Below are 15,545 nucleotides of genomic sequence, written 5' to 3'. Positions count from 1 at the left end.
CCATTCTCATGTTGCCACCCTCCAGACCACACGTGGAAGGGCCTCAGATGATGGACGCAGAGTATTGCGGTCCTGAGCCGTCACTTCAAACATAAAATTAAGATTTCCAAATATTATAGAAACATCCCCCCCCCCAAGTCAGCAACAAGCATCAGAAAACAGCAATGACTGTAGTGAAGAACTTAAGATAAAGATGTTCCTAAGGAGCAATCATGTGAGCTGAAATACACATGTGAGAGAGGCAACAGCCCACACTTACCCTCTCTAAATGGCAGAATCCCACACAGAAGTGGAAACATCTGCAGAGAACATTTAGAGAAGCAAGATGATGTGATTATATCCCATACCACTTCTGCTTCCACTTGGGAACAGTTGTGGGTTCCTGGCCACATAGAAGCTGTAAGGGCATACATGAACTAGGCCTAAATCAAGGGGGTGGGGAACTACAGCAGTCTGTTGTTTTTTTAAGGTTAAAGTCATAGCATAACTGGACATAGGTAGTTTGTCTCCCAAACTAAACAGGCATTCTGAGCATCATGAAACCCAGTGCACATAGCCTTCTCCAACCTCATATTAATGTTCTATCAGTCATGCTTCCTTCGTGCTCCACTCCCTTCTGCTGTGATGAGTTCCAGACCTCTGAACATATGTTGCCCCAGCTATTGATAATTCATCTGTCCTCAAGCGAGTTTAAGATCTTAGTAATTCTTCCATAGATCATAAGTTCTGCATTAACATGATGGATTCACTCAGCTGGCATTAAAATGTAATGTATGATGGGGTTTTCTATAAAAATAAATGGTCATATATTTTGCGAATGTTAGCTGCTCATCTCTGGCAATAAAATGGAGAGAGGGGAAGAAAAGCGTTATATTCTGTTCTGCAGATTTAAGGAGATTCATCTACTTCTGTTCTAGTACTCAGCTGCTGTTAAAAGAGGTGGGAGAAAAATACACTATGTGACTGGTACACACTGTGGGCTGATACATAAAATATGTAGGATTTTCAAAGGGAACATTTCAACATTACCTTAACTATCTTCAAAGACTGTGGCCTAATCACAAATGCAGACTTGTATGAATCATGGATCCTGCAGCCACCACCCAAATAGTTGGCTTGACCACCGTAGCCTTGAAGGAAAAAAACACAAAAAACCCTACAGGATTTATTTGCATATTATCAGACCCATGCACATTGTCTCTAGTGATTTAATTGACAGGTAGGGCACTTCCAAATGGCTGCTGTTTTCAGGTGGTATTCAATAGCATACTGGCACATTCAGGTTGTACAGTTAAAGCTGGTATGGAGATTTTGTGTGACAAAACTGCTTTTCACAAAGATTGGACTTTTGCAGTAAGGAGAATGATGGGAAAATAAATATTGGAAAGTGTGGGATAAAACTTGTTTGATGCAAAGTCAGCTAACCTCTTCACAAACAAATCAGGATGAATTCTGAATAAGCAAGTCATCTGTAAGGGGTCTTAGATAAGGTTGCCATATTTAAAAAGGTGAAAATCCGGACACAAAAGTTGTTGAGCTTTCAGCTACTTCACTGCCCAGATGTATGGCAACCCTACCTTAGATATTACGTCTCAAACAAGAAGATAAGGTGATGCTGAGGCAAGGCAGTTAAGACATGATCTACTGCCTGCCACACCATGTATTTTCAAGCATATTTTTCTTGGACAGCTAGGATTTTCCCACTGCAGTCCAAAGGCAAAAATATGAAAACAGAAACCTCTTGCATACAATAATTATATTAAAGTCTTTGCACAATAAATTCAGTTATCTTCTGCTTTCTGGCACTACAACAACTTTGAGAGAATGAATCACAGTCAGTAAAAATAAAATATCCCTTGGTGGTCTTGTGGCTTTGACCATAGGACAAGCAGGGAGAGAGAGAAATCCTTATTCACTGACAGATGGAGAGTCAAGGGAAGCATAGAGGTTGAGGTCTGGAGAATGGAGAGTATTTGACCTTGTCAAATGGTACTGGTCCTTGACCTTGTCAAATGGTACTGGTACACAGTACTAGGCAATTTGGTAGAGATTGCTCACAAATTATACATGTCTATCTACTGTACTGTTGGCAAGCTGTGCTATGTACCGGTACGTTGTCTGTACGATGAAATGTTCAGATTAAATTCAGAGTTGAGGGTGTGCGCCAGATCCTTCCAGCCTAAGTCTGCAATTCTAAGCCCATTTATAAACCCCATTGAATTCAATAGGACTTCTGAGTAGACCAGGTTAAACTGCATTGGTACTAACTACGTACATGGTAAGTTACTTGTGGGGGAAGGGATTACTCTGGGAATCCTATGCCTGCTTAGAATTAAGTGCCATTGATTCTTAACATTTTCACAACAATTCCAGGAACAAAGATCCATATTCCTCTTAGAAGGAAGTCCATACTCCTTACTCTAACTCTGTGCAGACTAAGAGGGAACTGTAAACGCAAATTATTACACAGAACAAAGACTGCAACTCTAAACTAGAAGTTTTGTCTTACTTACATCAAGCTTGGTTCACACATGCATGGATACTACTTGTTGCATGTGGAAGTGGAGTGATCTCACACTACAGACAGAAGCAGAAAATTATTTACATTTGCAGGCCTCCTCAGGCATTAAAAATGTGTACAATGAACACATGCAGAAGGGGCCAAGCGTGCAGGAGGGTCTAATGAAACACACAGGTTATGGCAGTGCCACTACTACTGTGCAATCATTGTACCTGCTTTGAACACCTTGTAGTTGTTATTATTATCATCATCATCATTTATATATCGCCTTTTGCCCAGACCAGGACTCAAATCTTACATGGCCTGCAACCAAGAAAAATCACACCATCTGTAGAAAAATGTAGTTATCTGCGTATGTAAATACGTGGTGCAGGCCTTACTTCCAAGTAAACTGTGGTTAAGATCTGCTGGTATGAATTTCTGAGAACATAGTTATATGTTAGTATGAAACTCAAAAGCTTAGTCTATTTTGGCTGGTGGTTGTCAAAATGATACCAGTTATCTGATGATTAGATTCTAACCCTGAGAAGAAGACATTCACATTCCCTTTTTTAATCCTTTTCCTTGTCTTTCCAACACAGAGGACATATATCTTTACCTTCCTACTGAGTTCCCGAGTCTTCATTCACCCCCATGAACTCCTAGCTAAAGTGGGGCAAATCTGCCTTAAACAGAAGCAGCAACTGGAGACTGGAGTCGACGCAGACAAGGTATGTGAAATACAAAGCTTCTCACTGGTTTAGAAGCAATGTATTTTTTCTTCTTCTCTCCCTGAAATCTCTACATCCTCTTGTCAAACAGGTTCTTCCAGCTAACAGATACAATCTCCTAGTCACCAGCTGTACCGTTTTGCTAACCTGTTTGTTTTTGCACGTGCTGTATATACTCAGTAATACGAACTTTACTGCCAGTTGTACTTACTGGAACTGGCACAGTGTTCTTGCTGTGGGTAGGAGAACTGAATCTCGTAGCTGTTTTCGTGCGCTGAGCAACCGCGTTGGCTGTTTTGCACAGCAATGCTGCCAGGGTAATTGCATTTACATCGTGATAAGCACGGCTGTGTAAGTCTTCCTTGAAACAAACACCAGTAAATTTCACCTTAGCAGCCATTACTGAACGTACCTAGGCATCATCTGAGTCAAATGTTAAAACCAACAAAAAATTATCTGTGTGAGACTTTACAGAGACAGCCTCACCTGCAAGGTGCCTACAACTGCAGCATTCTCAGGCAATAGATTCTGGGCATGCTAATGCTACACATGTAGGAAACACACTGCAATTTATACCTAGCAACAGCCATTAATTTATCTTATGTCAGTCTGTTGCTAAAGATCAGGAGTGGGACCTGTTAGAAAAATGGATGGGGGGTTGGGAGAGTTGCTAGACTGGGACAGCTCAGTCAGTAGAGCATGAGACTCTTACTCTCAGGCTCGTGGTTTCGAGCCCCACATTGGGCAGAATATTCCCGTATTGCAGTGGGTTAGACTACATGAACCCTCGTGGTCCCTTCAAACTCTACAATTCTCTGATTCTATGAACTAGCATTGATTATTATAACCAGTGGCGTAGCGTGGGGGGTGCAAGGGGTGCCGGCCGCACCGGGCGCAACATCTGGGGGGGGCGCACTCGCCGCCTCCAGAGTCGCCGAAGAGCCTTGGGGCTCAGCTCCTTTGGGAGGAGGGGTCGGGCTGGGCGACCAGGGGGAGCAGCAGGCGCCAGCGAGGAGGTTCCCCTGAGCCGGAGCCTGGCCAGGATCGCGCGCAGGACGGGGCGCAAGAGGGAGGAGAGAGTCGAGCCTGTCCCCCCCCCCCGCGAGGACTGCTGCGAAGAGGCGGGAGGGAGAGGAGGCCCCTTGGGAGGAGCGGGCAGGTGCTGGGGCGGCAGCGCCGGGCGGGGGCCGAGGGGCGGGGGCCGAGGGGTGGGCGCCCCCCTGCGTGGGCATCGCCTCGCCGCCGCCGCGGGCTTGGCTGGGCCGCCGGCCGAGGGGAAGCGCCAAACAAGGCCAGGATCCAGGCCCGCCCCGCTCTCCTTATTTGGCGCCCGGTTCCGGCTCCCGGGTGGCCTCCTCCCACCTGCTCTCGCTACCAGTGGAAAGAGAGACGGAGGCGCAGCGCCGGGGGAGGGGAGCGCGGAGGAGCCCCGCGGGGCCTGGGCCCGGCCAGCCGAGCCTCCCGAATTGCGCCCCGCAGCCAGGATCTTGTGGCGAGGAAGGAGCCCAGTCTGCGCCCTCCTTCCCCACAGAGCTGCAGAGGGAAATCAAGGTTCTCCTGCTAGTTTCTCTTCTTCTCTCCCCCCCACTGCATTGCAACCGTGCCCCCCCCCTCGGTGCACATAGCACGATTGCAATCTCTCTCTCACCCCCCCCCCCAAGTTAAACTAATGAAGCAAGCCAGCACCAAAGATTTGTAGAACTGTTAATACCCCAGGCCAGGCAGCAGCAAGGCGGCAGGTTAGGGGTTAGGGGCGCAAATTACTTGCCTTGCCCCGGGTTATGGGGCGCAAATTACTTGCCTTGCCCCGGGTGCTGACAACCCACGCTACGCCGCTGATTATAACTCCCGGTTCCACTTACCATTCACTGTCCTGCCTCGCCCCTCACCAAGCCCATTGGGCACCACTGTCCCTAAACAAATAAGTTACTTTAACAAGCCCAGCATACATATACATTGGGGCTGATCCCCATTAAACCATGTATAATGAATCAGTCCCTTGCTTTCTCCATGCTTCTGGGCATCTCCAACAGAAGAGAATGGCTAAGGATAGAAGAGTGATGCACTGGAGTCTAGACTCTAGGAGTCCTATCTCCTCTGTCCTTTCAAAAGCTTGCAAATATTTGTTTTCAGGACAGTATTTGAAGTCTTTCTTGTGTCACCCTTTCATATTCCAGATACATTAACTCTTACATAGTAAGAGGAAATGGTTATGTATCAAGATTCTGGTTTCCTCTTCTCAAATGTTGGAGGAGACTGCATTGTTTATTGCGTCTGTTGAGCTTTCTTCAGCAGAACAGTTCTTGTTTTAATTTAGTCCATGATCTGCTAAGGAACCGTGAGTTCTGAAAAGTATTAGTGCTGCCAGTCAAAGCTTACTACTGTGCAAAATAGATGAAACACACAAACAGAGCTCTGATGCCCTGTGATAAGGTACCTGGATAAACAAACTATTAAATCAAATACCGGTTGGGTGGCGTGTGAGCAGAAACCCTGGCAAGAAGCCAGGCTTTGTGGTTATGTGCTTATACTTATCATTCCTTTATTAATGACATCACCAGCCACTAGCAAAATCTCACAGAAAATGTTCCAAGACACAAGCTGACAGATTAAACGCAAACTTTAGCCCTGCTCAGATCCACTTGGGAGGCTTTTGCTGCTTTATTTGACAAGAGAGAGGGTCTCGGTGTTTTAAAATACCACGTTTTCATAAATATGTCAGAGGGCTGTTAACCCTGCCAAAAAGTAGCAAGTTAACTTTACAAGGCTATATAATAGGGAAAAGAGGGGGAAATCAGATATTGCCCTCCGTAGGGAACTGCCAGAATGTAATTTGTAGCTAGAATCCAGAAAATTGCTGAAAAGGTAGAACTATTTAGGACCTGCATGCATGATAGCTGTCAACACTGCCCTCCCCCACCACCAGTAAAGCAAAGGAGGGCTGTTTCCACTGCCAAAATTTTCCACTGGGTATGTGTGAAATATAGCAAAAATATTGTTGTTGTTGTTGTTGTTGTTGTTGTTGTTGTTGTTGTTGTTATTACTACTACTACCCACTCTCTTCTCTTTGAACAGCTCGGTTTGATTTATTGCAGTGTTTCTCAAACTTGGATCTCCAGCTGTTTATAAACTACAATTCCCATCATCACTGACCACTGTGGTCCTGCTGGCTAGGGATGATGGGAGTTGTAGTCCAAAAACAGCTGGAGACCCAAAGTTTGGGAAACACTGATTTATTGTGAAGCTAACAAGCATCTCAACTAGGGATGGGGAGGACTGATACTTTCCCAGAAAAACTAATTGCCTAAAAGGGGGGGGGGAGAGCCTGTGACCTTTCAGATCCCATCTACAGCTGCCGCCACCCCTGGCCATTATGGGCCCTGCTGGTTGGAGATGATAGGAGATGAGAGTCCAGCAATGTCTGGAAGTCCACATGTTCCCCTTCCCTAAACGCTTCACTGTATCTTGAATTTCTTCACCCTTTTTGTGGGGAGAGGAATTGGGGGAACCATTTCTCCAGATTTCTTTCAGGAGGAGGAGGAGCTCACCAACTATTCCTTGTGGGTGTGGCTCATCATATTAGCACAGCTTCTTTGTCGCTTCCCCCCGAATATTTTTTGTTGCTGATGCTGCAGATGCAGCAACTGTGCTGGCAGCTTGGCCATCAATTTGCATCCCACCCAAAGCCCAGCACTGCTCAAGGGTGGTTGGAGGGGGAAATGGTGGTCAACATGATAAATGGCAGAGAATTTTGCAAAATGGACTTCTTTGCGGGGGGGGGGGAGAGAAATATCTTGACCATTTTCTTAGAAAAATGTGTATTCTGAGAAATTTTGGCTCAGTTCTAGTTTTCTTTCCATCATCAAGTGCACAGTAATCAAGCACAGTGAAATTAAAGGATATATATTCACATGTGAACCTGGTCTTTGGAATTTTAGAAGTAGGCAGAGAGGGTGATTGGCCATTATCCTGCTACCAACCCTTCAGAGACTGCTGCTTAAGTCCTCTGTTTCTCCTTCCACACATCACTCTTTCCTTGTTAACCTTGGGGACAAATGTTAAAACACAGAGTCTAGTCCAGGAACTGCCAGTTTCCAGTTTCTGCCCTAGACGCTGCATCTGCTGGGTGGTAGAACAGTTATTCCTTGCAGTCCTTAAACAACCCTTTCCTAGAATTCCTATGTAATCTGGTTAGACATTAATATCGCAAGCAAGTGGCTAAGTCTCCAGCAGATTGTCTTTGGTGAGTTGTTAAGAATCAATAAAGAGCTGCTGGGTTATTTTTCTTAAAACAAAGAACCAAAAAAACCAAAGCCTGAAATACTGGAGCCTAAGGATCACTTTCTTTATGTTAAGCAATCTCAAGGCATTTTCTTCTTTCTCCGAAAAGGGAACCTGTCTGCTTGACATCCCCTGGAGCTCTGTAAATTCCCAGGCAAGGGTGGAAATCACGGAAGGAATAACCCTTCCCTTGCTTGCTTGAAGTGGCCGTGGGTGGGGAGAAACTTAAAGCAACTGGCTAGAATGACAAACAAAGGAAATGGTTGCTCCCCCAAACTTTGCTGAGAGCATTATTTCTGCTCCTTCTCACAGCAAAACTTAAATCATTTTCTCTCGCTGAGAACTTTAATTAAATGTCATTAGCTAATATACCCAAGCAGGGTGAATAAAAGGTACAACAACAGAGCTATTAGGAGAAATGAATAAGATGCCCTGGGACCAAGGAGTATTTAGGAAGTCCCCACCCTCCAAAGCCTGGATGAAGCTCAAATGACTCAGTAATGAAGGAAATCTAAATTTCCATCTCCCTCCAAAAAATGCTCCATTGGAATTTGCTGATGCTAGACTCCAACCAATATGTAATGAAACTAGAAGAATGATCTTGCCTCATGACACCTGATTACAACGTAGAAAGATGTGCATGTTCCTTGTACAGTGGTACCTCAGGTTAAATACGCTTCAGGTTACAGACTCTGCTAACCCAGAAATAGTGCTGCATAGAAATAGTGCTTCAGGTTAAAAACTTTGCTTCAGGATAAGAACAGAAATCGTGCTCCAGCGGTGCGGCGGCAGCAGGAGGCCCCATTAGCTAAAGTGGTCTTCAGGTTAAGAACAGTTTCAGGTTAAGAACGGACCTCTGGAACGAATTAAGTACTTAATCCGAGGTACCACTGTATAGTAAATGCACTGGATTTTGGGAAGTGCTGGAAATGACACTTGGTCCAATTCAATGTGCCCAATGGCCATTTGTTGCAGGAATCACCACCTATCTTAAATATTTACATTGGATTTAGGAACGAGTTAGACCGATGGTCTATACAGCTCAGTAACTGGCAGCAGCAATCAAAGGTGTTAGGCAGAAGTCTTTCATAAGCCCTACCTGGAGATACCAGGTTGAACCCAAGATCTTTTACATGTCACGAATATGTTCTGCCACTGACCTCTGTCCCTTCCCACTTTGCAAGCTTGTTCAAAGTGCTGGTTTTGATTTTCAGAGCCCCAAAAGCCCTGGGCCCTCAGTATCTGAAGAAGCACCTCAGCACTTTATTCCTTCATATTCATTATGATATTCAGAAGCAGCTCTGCTTAGGGCAATCTTTGCAAACCTGGAGTGCTTTCTCGTTGTAACTCTCCCTGAGAAACCCACCTGGCAAAACCTTCTTTTGTTTTGTTTTTTTTAAAAAAAACAAACAGCTTTTGAGCTGCCAGAGAAGACAGTGCCTTTCCTTCACCGTGCCTGCTTGTCTGTGTGTGTTTTTGGGGCGGTTTTCTATGCATTTTAAATATCATGCATCAAATTGGCATGAAACCACATTTATTTTTATGTTGATATTTTGTAAGCTGCTATGAGGACATGCAGCGCTGCGGGGTGCATAAATAAATGCCACAATCCAGCCACAGTTAAAAGCGCTTTCGCTTCCTGTTGCTTTTAACGAGGAAGCTAAGCATACGCTTAAATCAACGTGCTTAACTTTGACTGGCTAATGTCTAAAACAAAATAAACCCAAGGGATGCATTGTCTGTATGGAAGAAGCCGGAGACAGAGCTTTCTGACAAAATGTGCTTTCAAGCCGTAGAGCAAGCCGCTAAAACTTTGCATCAAAGGTATCCCTTAATTTTTCCTTTCTTTTATGGCTGTTGTGTATGCACTTGAGACAGCTGAAAGAACCAAGCTGCCCCCCCCCAAACACACACCACACTGATGCAAAGCCTTGAGGATGCTGAGCTAAGCATTAGACACACCTGCTTTCTTTTTAATGCTCTCTATTTGGAAGAAAGACAGAAAGGGATTTGTAAGACCAGCTGAGATTTTAGCCTAACACAACTTATTTTTCCTTTTGTTTTCATATGCCACTGTTAATGATTCAAAGATTTGGCACTTGGGGTGCCATCTGGTTACCCAGAAGTCACCGTCAAGGAAAGTCTCCTTAGCTCATTGATTAACCACTCTTCATTCTTTCCTAGGCAAAGCTTAAGTCCTTTGCTGCCAAGATCATTCAGCTCCTGAAAGAATGGACTGAAACCTTCCCCTATGACTTCCAGGATGAAAAATCTATGAAAGAGCTGAAGGAAATTGCTCACAGGATCACACAGTGTGATGAGGTAAGGGGGGAAATGAATACACACACATGCAGCTGGAACAGACACCACCGCCACCCGTCCCAACCTATAATTTGTCTTGACAGGTTGCAGATATTTGCTAGATGTGTTGAGGCACCACAACTGCTGACCATGACTTGCCTAAATGGTATTAACAGGAGCAGAGGATTTGACCCTTTCTGACTTTTCAGGGACCTCTTACTCCTCACATTTTATGTTTAACTGACCACATCACCACTATTGAGTAACTCACGGTACTTGCTACCATTGCAACCCCCATATGGGACCAAGTCTTAATGTAATCCTAGCAATGAGAGAGCCCAAACCACCATATCTGTGTTTCACTTCGTCCCCCTAATCTCAAGTGGTGAGCACTGAAGACATGAGCCCAGAAAGGCCACTGGGGTTGGGGGAGAGGGAGGTATCAGTTGGCATGGGGCGGTGGGGGAAGCCCGCCCCACGTGTCATTCCGGGGGGGGGGTAACAAAATCCCCCCAGCTGATCATTGCCGCACTGATTGGCCCCCCGGGTGGATCACCGCCACACCAATCAGCCCCCCCTTGAGTGGATCACCGCTTCGCCAATCGGCCCCCCAGGTGAATCAACCCACCCCCGGTGCACGGCATATGCGCCGCTCCGGGTTCCCGAGTGACTAGCTCCGCCGCTGCTTAGGGAAGCCCTCAGGTTTGCAGAAGAGCAAAATGTTGTGGTTTTTTAAATTAAAACAAAAACAAGTCTAAGTGGGCAGCCCTCTGCTACACCAGAAAATACAGCTAAATGAAAACTGAGTGCACTCAATAGCCAAGGACACTAAGAATCAATTGGAATAGAAAAACAACAGTTGGAAGAGAGTGGAATGTCATGTCTGGAAGGAACAGCTGCCTAGAACCCTGAACAGAAGCACTCCTTCTAGGGAGGGAGGGTACACTGCAACATTTTATTGCAGGCTGCACTTGGATAGTGCTTGGATGTTCATCATATTCCTGTAAGCCAACTGGCCTATTATTTTTTCTTACTGGTGGTGTGATGTCAACGTATTCCATTAGAATTTCCATATCTCACTGTAAAATTAGAAAGGGCTTTTCAGGCAGGTTGGCAGCCATCTGTCATGGATGCTTTAACTGAGTTTCCTGCCTTGCAGAGGGTTGGACTAGATGACCCTTGGGGTCCCTTCCAACTCTACAGTTCTGATTCTATATGAATTGTCTGTGCATCAAGGCACAGCGTACCAAGTGGTGCCAAGGTACAAAATTCACACATGGCCTTGTGATTAAAAACTGCCTGTTGCACCTTATTTTATGTTGATAAATCAAATAGATTCTGAAAACACACAGGGAGGAGGGGGATAAAAGGCTCTAACTAGATCCTTGCAGCATAATCCTAAAGTTGTTTACTCCAAAGTCTAGCTGAGTTCAGTGGTATTTGCTTCCTGTGTCTATGTCTGGTTAGGCATGTTGCCTGAGTACTATAAAGGGTAGAGCGAGAAGAATGCTGTCTTTTTGAAATGACTGTTCCAAATATATATTTGAGATTGGCCCCAGAGGTTTAAGAGTGACAGGCATGTGTCTGTTTAAAATGTTAATGGCCAAAAAGACTAGAGTGGCTCAACAACTTTGACAGCAATGCATGATGATTGGAGGTGATGCTTTGATATTAAAGGTGTTGTCAAGAGTAGCATGACAAGTTTCAGGATGTCAGCAATGTTGTTTACCTGCATTTTATTAAGCTGTCACAACCTGAAGGCAAGAGGAAATGATTAAGGCTATGTGTTGGGTTTTTAAACGGTGTGCGCATAAACACTCGTACAATCTCACACTAAAGGAAAACAATTATATTTTGTTTTATGTTCAGTTTTCATTATCTGGGTCATTTTCAAAATTGGAGGAAACACTCCTGTCTCCTCCTTGTCTCCTATTCATCAGCGAGGCTATACCTGAATCAAGAATAATAAGTTGTAAAAATAATTCACCTTGGTAAAGGTCTATGCTTCTCAGGCTGTAAAATATGCCTACAAATATCCAACAAGATCAACAATAGCATGTGAGCCAATAAAATGGGGACAGGGAGAGTGGTGTATATGTGTTTGCATACCTATGCAAAAGAACAATAAAATGCTATAAGGCCACCTGCTTGTGATGTACAATTTCTGTACATGTCTACTCAGAAGTAAGCCCCACTGGCTTCAGTGTGATTTACAACCAGGTAAGTCTACCTAGCAGAGGGACGCGGGTGGCGCTGTGGGTTAAACCACAGAGCCTAGGACTTGCCGATCAGAAGGTCGGCGGTTCGAATCCCCACGATGGGGTGAGCTCCCTTTGCTCGGTCCCAGCTCCTGCCAACCTAGCAGTTCGAAAGCACGTCAAAGTGCAAGTAGATAAATAGGTACCGCTCTGGCAGGAAGGTAAATGGCATTTCCTTGCTCTGCTCTGGTTCGCCAGAAGCGGCTTAGTCATGCTGGCCACTGGAAGCTGTATGCCGGCTCCCTCGGCCAATAAAGCGAGCTGAGCGCTGCAACCCCAGAGTCGGCCACGACTGGACCTAATGGTCAGGGGTCCCTTTACCTTTACCTTTAAGTGTACCTAGGATATAAGCCTGATCTAGACATATGTCTTTTCAATTGAGAGCCATGTGCAATCCTTCACATTTAAGTGGTAACAATGTGGGAACATCAAATCACCATTTGAAAAATCTGATCTTTATGAAGATTGCTTACTCACTCTTGTCAATATATCCCCAAAATGCAATATCTGAAGTATCTGTGGAAACAAAGGGGGAGTTGGTGCATGCCAGAGGCGCCAAGCTCTGCCCAACATTGGGGAGGCGGCTCTTTGCATGCGCATGACATCACACATGTGACACTCTGCGAGGAGGCCCAGTGAGATTAACCTCTGCTGTAGGTTTAGTCACACATTAGTCTAGCCAAGGCAACTCTCTCAGCCAATGTTTCTGATGTCTAGGGCATCCTAGGGACATGGTTCTACTTGTTAGACTTTTGTGCTTATATATATATATGCAGTGGTAACGTAGCAGTCAGGTAACAGCCATAAAATAAACATGCTGACATTGGCAATGTCGCTTGCCGTGGAGACTCAAGGATGACACAGACAGGCTGCTTTTGCTGCCTGAGTAAGCAAAGATGCAAGACATACCAAGGATTTCAGACATGAGCAGGGCCCAAGTGTATTGCGTAGGCAGTTCTTTAAAATCTCGGCGCAGTAAGGAATACTAAAGGAAGATCAAGCAGCCTGCATGCCTATGCAAGCAAGATGACAACATTTATCAAGGTTCATGGCCATGTGCTTGAGGTCACAATTGAGCAACAAGCCAAATTAACACCAACGTCAGCAAGAGAGTTTATGCAGACTCTGTCAGTTGTAGCAATGTTGTCCCTGCTTATATATGTAACTAGAGCTTGTTTCTAAGGTGAGAGGTTATTGTTCCTCTTCCGCAGGACTTTAGCAAGGCTATACATTACACAGATAACATGGAAAGCAGCCTGAATATTCTTGACTAGATGTCTCTATCAAGGAAAGGTGGGGCATCTTAATATACTCACTTCCCCTCATATTCTCCTGCATTCCTGATGTTGGAGCTGATGTTGAACTGTGCTTTGGGCTAGGACTCACTGAGCTGGCTCTTTCCTTGATTGTTACATCCCATGTGATTTGAAACAAACCCGTCCAACTGCTAACTGAACTAGAATCATAGAGTTGTATAGTTAGAATCCTCAGGCTCATGTAGTCCAACTCCTTTCAGTGCAGGAATATGCAGCTGTCCCATGTAGGGATTAAACCTGCAACCTTGGCATTATCAGCACCACACTCTACCCAACTGAGCTATCCTAGGCTAACTAATTGCTGGCTGCCTAAGTGTATAAACTGTAAACTGTTCTAGTAGTTCTATATGACTAGAATGGATTGGCAGTTGTAGCTTCCATTCAGGGGCATTGTTGACTCAAGTCATTTAAGTACTTAGCATCCTCCCTGTTTTGGCTGGTATCTCAAATCACCTGGCAATCCTACACAAATCAGAATGATGATACAATTCATCTGCAAGAAGCTCTCCAATCCTCCTGAGGGCTTATTCAGCACATGAACTTACTTGATGCTGAATTCTAGTATCCCAGTCAGAAATCTTTCCAGCGTAATTCTGATTAACAGAGAGACAATCTAGAATTTCCTCTGCCAGGAATAATTAACATCAGTCTGTTTTATTGATTAGGAAAATGGAACTGTGAAGAAGATCATCAGCCAGATGACGCAGAATCTACTGATGACTCTTGCGGCACGCAATCAGTACCAGGAGATCAGAGAGAAGTTCCGCCAACCCGTGACTGACAAAGGCACAATTCTTAAAACAAAGCCTCAGTCGTCACAGAAGGACATACTGAGTGTTTGCTGTGACCCACTTGTCCTTGCGCAGCAACTCACACACATTGAGCTGGTGAGTTCCTTTATCTTCCATCTACTTGAAGGTTTAGCAGGGCCAGGGCAAGCTGTTCTCCAGCCGAGCTCTGAGTTACAGCTTGAAGGTTTGAGAAAAGTGGCTTCTAGGTATAAGAGAGACCGAAGGAAGAAGGGAGCCTGGTAGTTACAGAGACAATGAACTCACTTGAGTTGGAGAGAGACAAGACCACTTGCGACTGATCACTTTCTCACTCCTGCAACCTCTTTTAGGAGATTCATTGCATTATCAAACTCTTGTTCCTGACTTGAAATATCTCAAGGAGGGAAAGGGAGGGGGAAGAGGAGTCACAGTCAACGTCAGAAGCTCACTGTCTTCTAAATTGTTCTAATGAGTCCTTCAGCCGCTCAACCCATCCATACATGCTACCAGGACTGGTTTCAAATGTCATCTCAGAGCAAGGCTAACACACCCAGAGCCTAGGAGAGACAAATGAAAGCAGAAATCTTTCCCAAGGACCACCTATCTTAAAGGTCCAAGCACATATCTGCATTACTGTCCCCTGGTTCCCTGACCTGGAGTAAGGGATGCCAAATATTAACCTGGAAGCTCTGCTGGTGAATATGCAGCTGTGAAACCACCTGACCCACTACATTCATGGTTATTTTGCCCACCCATCACTCCTCTCTGCTGTGCTGGGCAGCTAGAATCTGCTTGCTACAGCAGAGAAGGAAAAAAGGGTGGAGAAAGGACCAATGGAGCATCAGGGTGGGAAGACACTCTGCCACATGTCTTCTCACTGCTCTACACCCTTACAGAATCTCCTGGTTAGCAACAAGCAATCCAAGCTGATGCATTTCAAAAATTCCTTCCTGCACTTTCCATAAGCACCAACTTATACTGCATACGCACAATGCATTTAAAGCTTGTGGTTCCCCAAAAGGAATCCTGAGAACAGTCATTTAAAGGTGCTGGGAATTGTAGTTCTGTGAAGGGCAAACTACAGATCCTGGGGTCTTTGGAGGGCAAGTAGTGTGCTTTAAATGGATATTCACAGCCTTAGTCTCAACTAGAATCTGGTCAGGCAGTACCGAAAAATCTAGACAAAGAAAGGGGTAGCGAGAGAGAAAGCGAACTCTTAAGTATGTGTGCGACTCTGTGAAGCAGCACAAGGTGTGTCTTTTACAGGACCCAAAGCCTATTCTGTTAAACAGATGTCAATTAAGATCTGGCCCAACAGGGCTGTCTGGCTGTCACAGCTCTCTGTTCCTCATATGTGTGCTTGCAAAATTGACGGCCTTTGCTATCTT

At 45.0% G+C, this 15,545-nt stretch overlaps 1 protein-coding gene across 7 annotated transcripts in view; it reads left to right on the top strand.

The window, feature by feature from the left end:
- Window positions 1–15,545, top strand: part of RASGEF1A (RasGEF domain family member 1A) — a 223,333-nt gene that overhangs the window by 191,929 nt on the left and 15,859 nt on the right. For all 7 annotated transcript variants that reach the window (XM_081861238.1, XM_081861235.1, XM_081861239.1 and 4 more), the window contains exons 3-5: window positions 3,103–3,231; window positions 9,697–9,834; window positions 14,053–14,274. In XM_081861238.1, coding sequence (XP_081717364.1) covers window positions 3,103–3,231; window positions 9,697–9,834; window positions 14,053–14,274 — 489 coding nt within the window. The remainder of the gene's footprint in view (window positions 1–3,102; window positions 3,232–9,696; window positions 9,835–14,052; window positions 14,275–15,545) is intronic.

Source organism: Podarcis erhardii, assembly GCF_964252035.2.
Source record: "Podarcis erhardii genome assembly, chromosome: 5".
NCBI classification, from domain to species: domain Eukaryota; kingdom Metazoa; phylum Chordata; class Lepidosauria; order Squamata; family Lacertidae; genus Podarcis; species Podarcis erhardii.
This window is presented reverse-complemented; position numbering and strand designations above follow the sequence as displayed.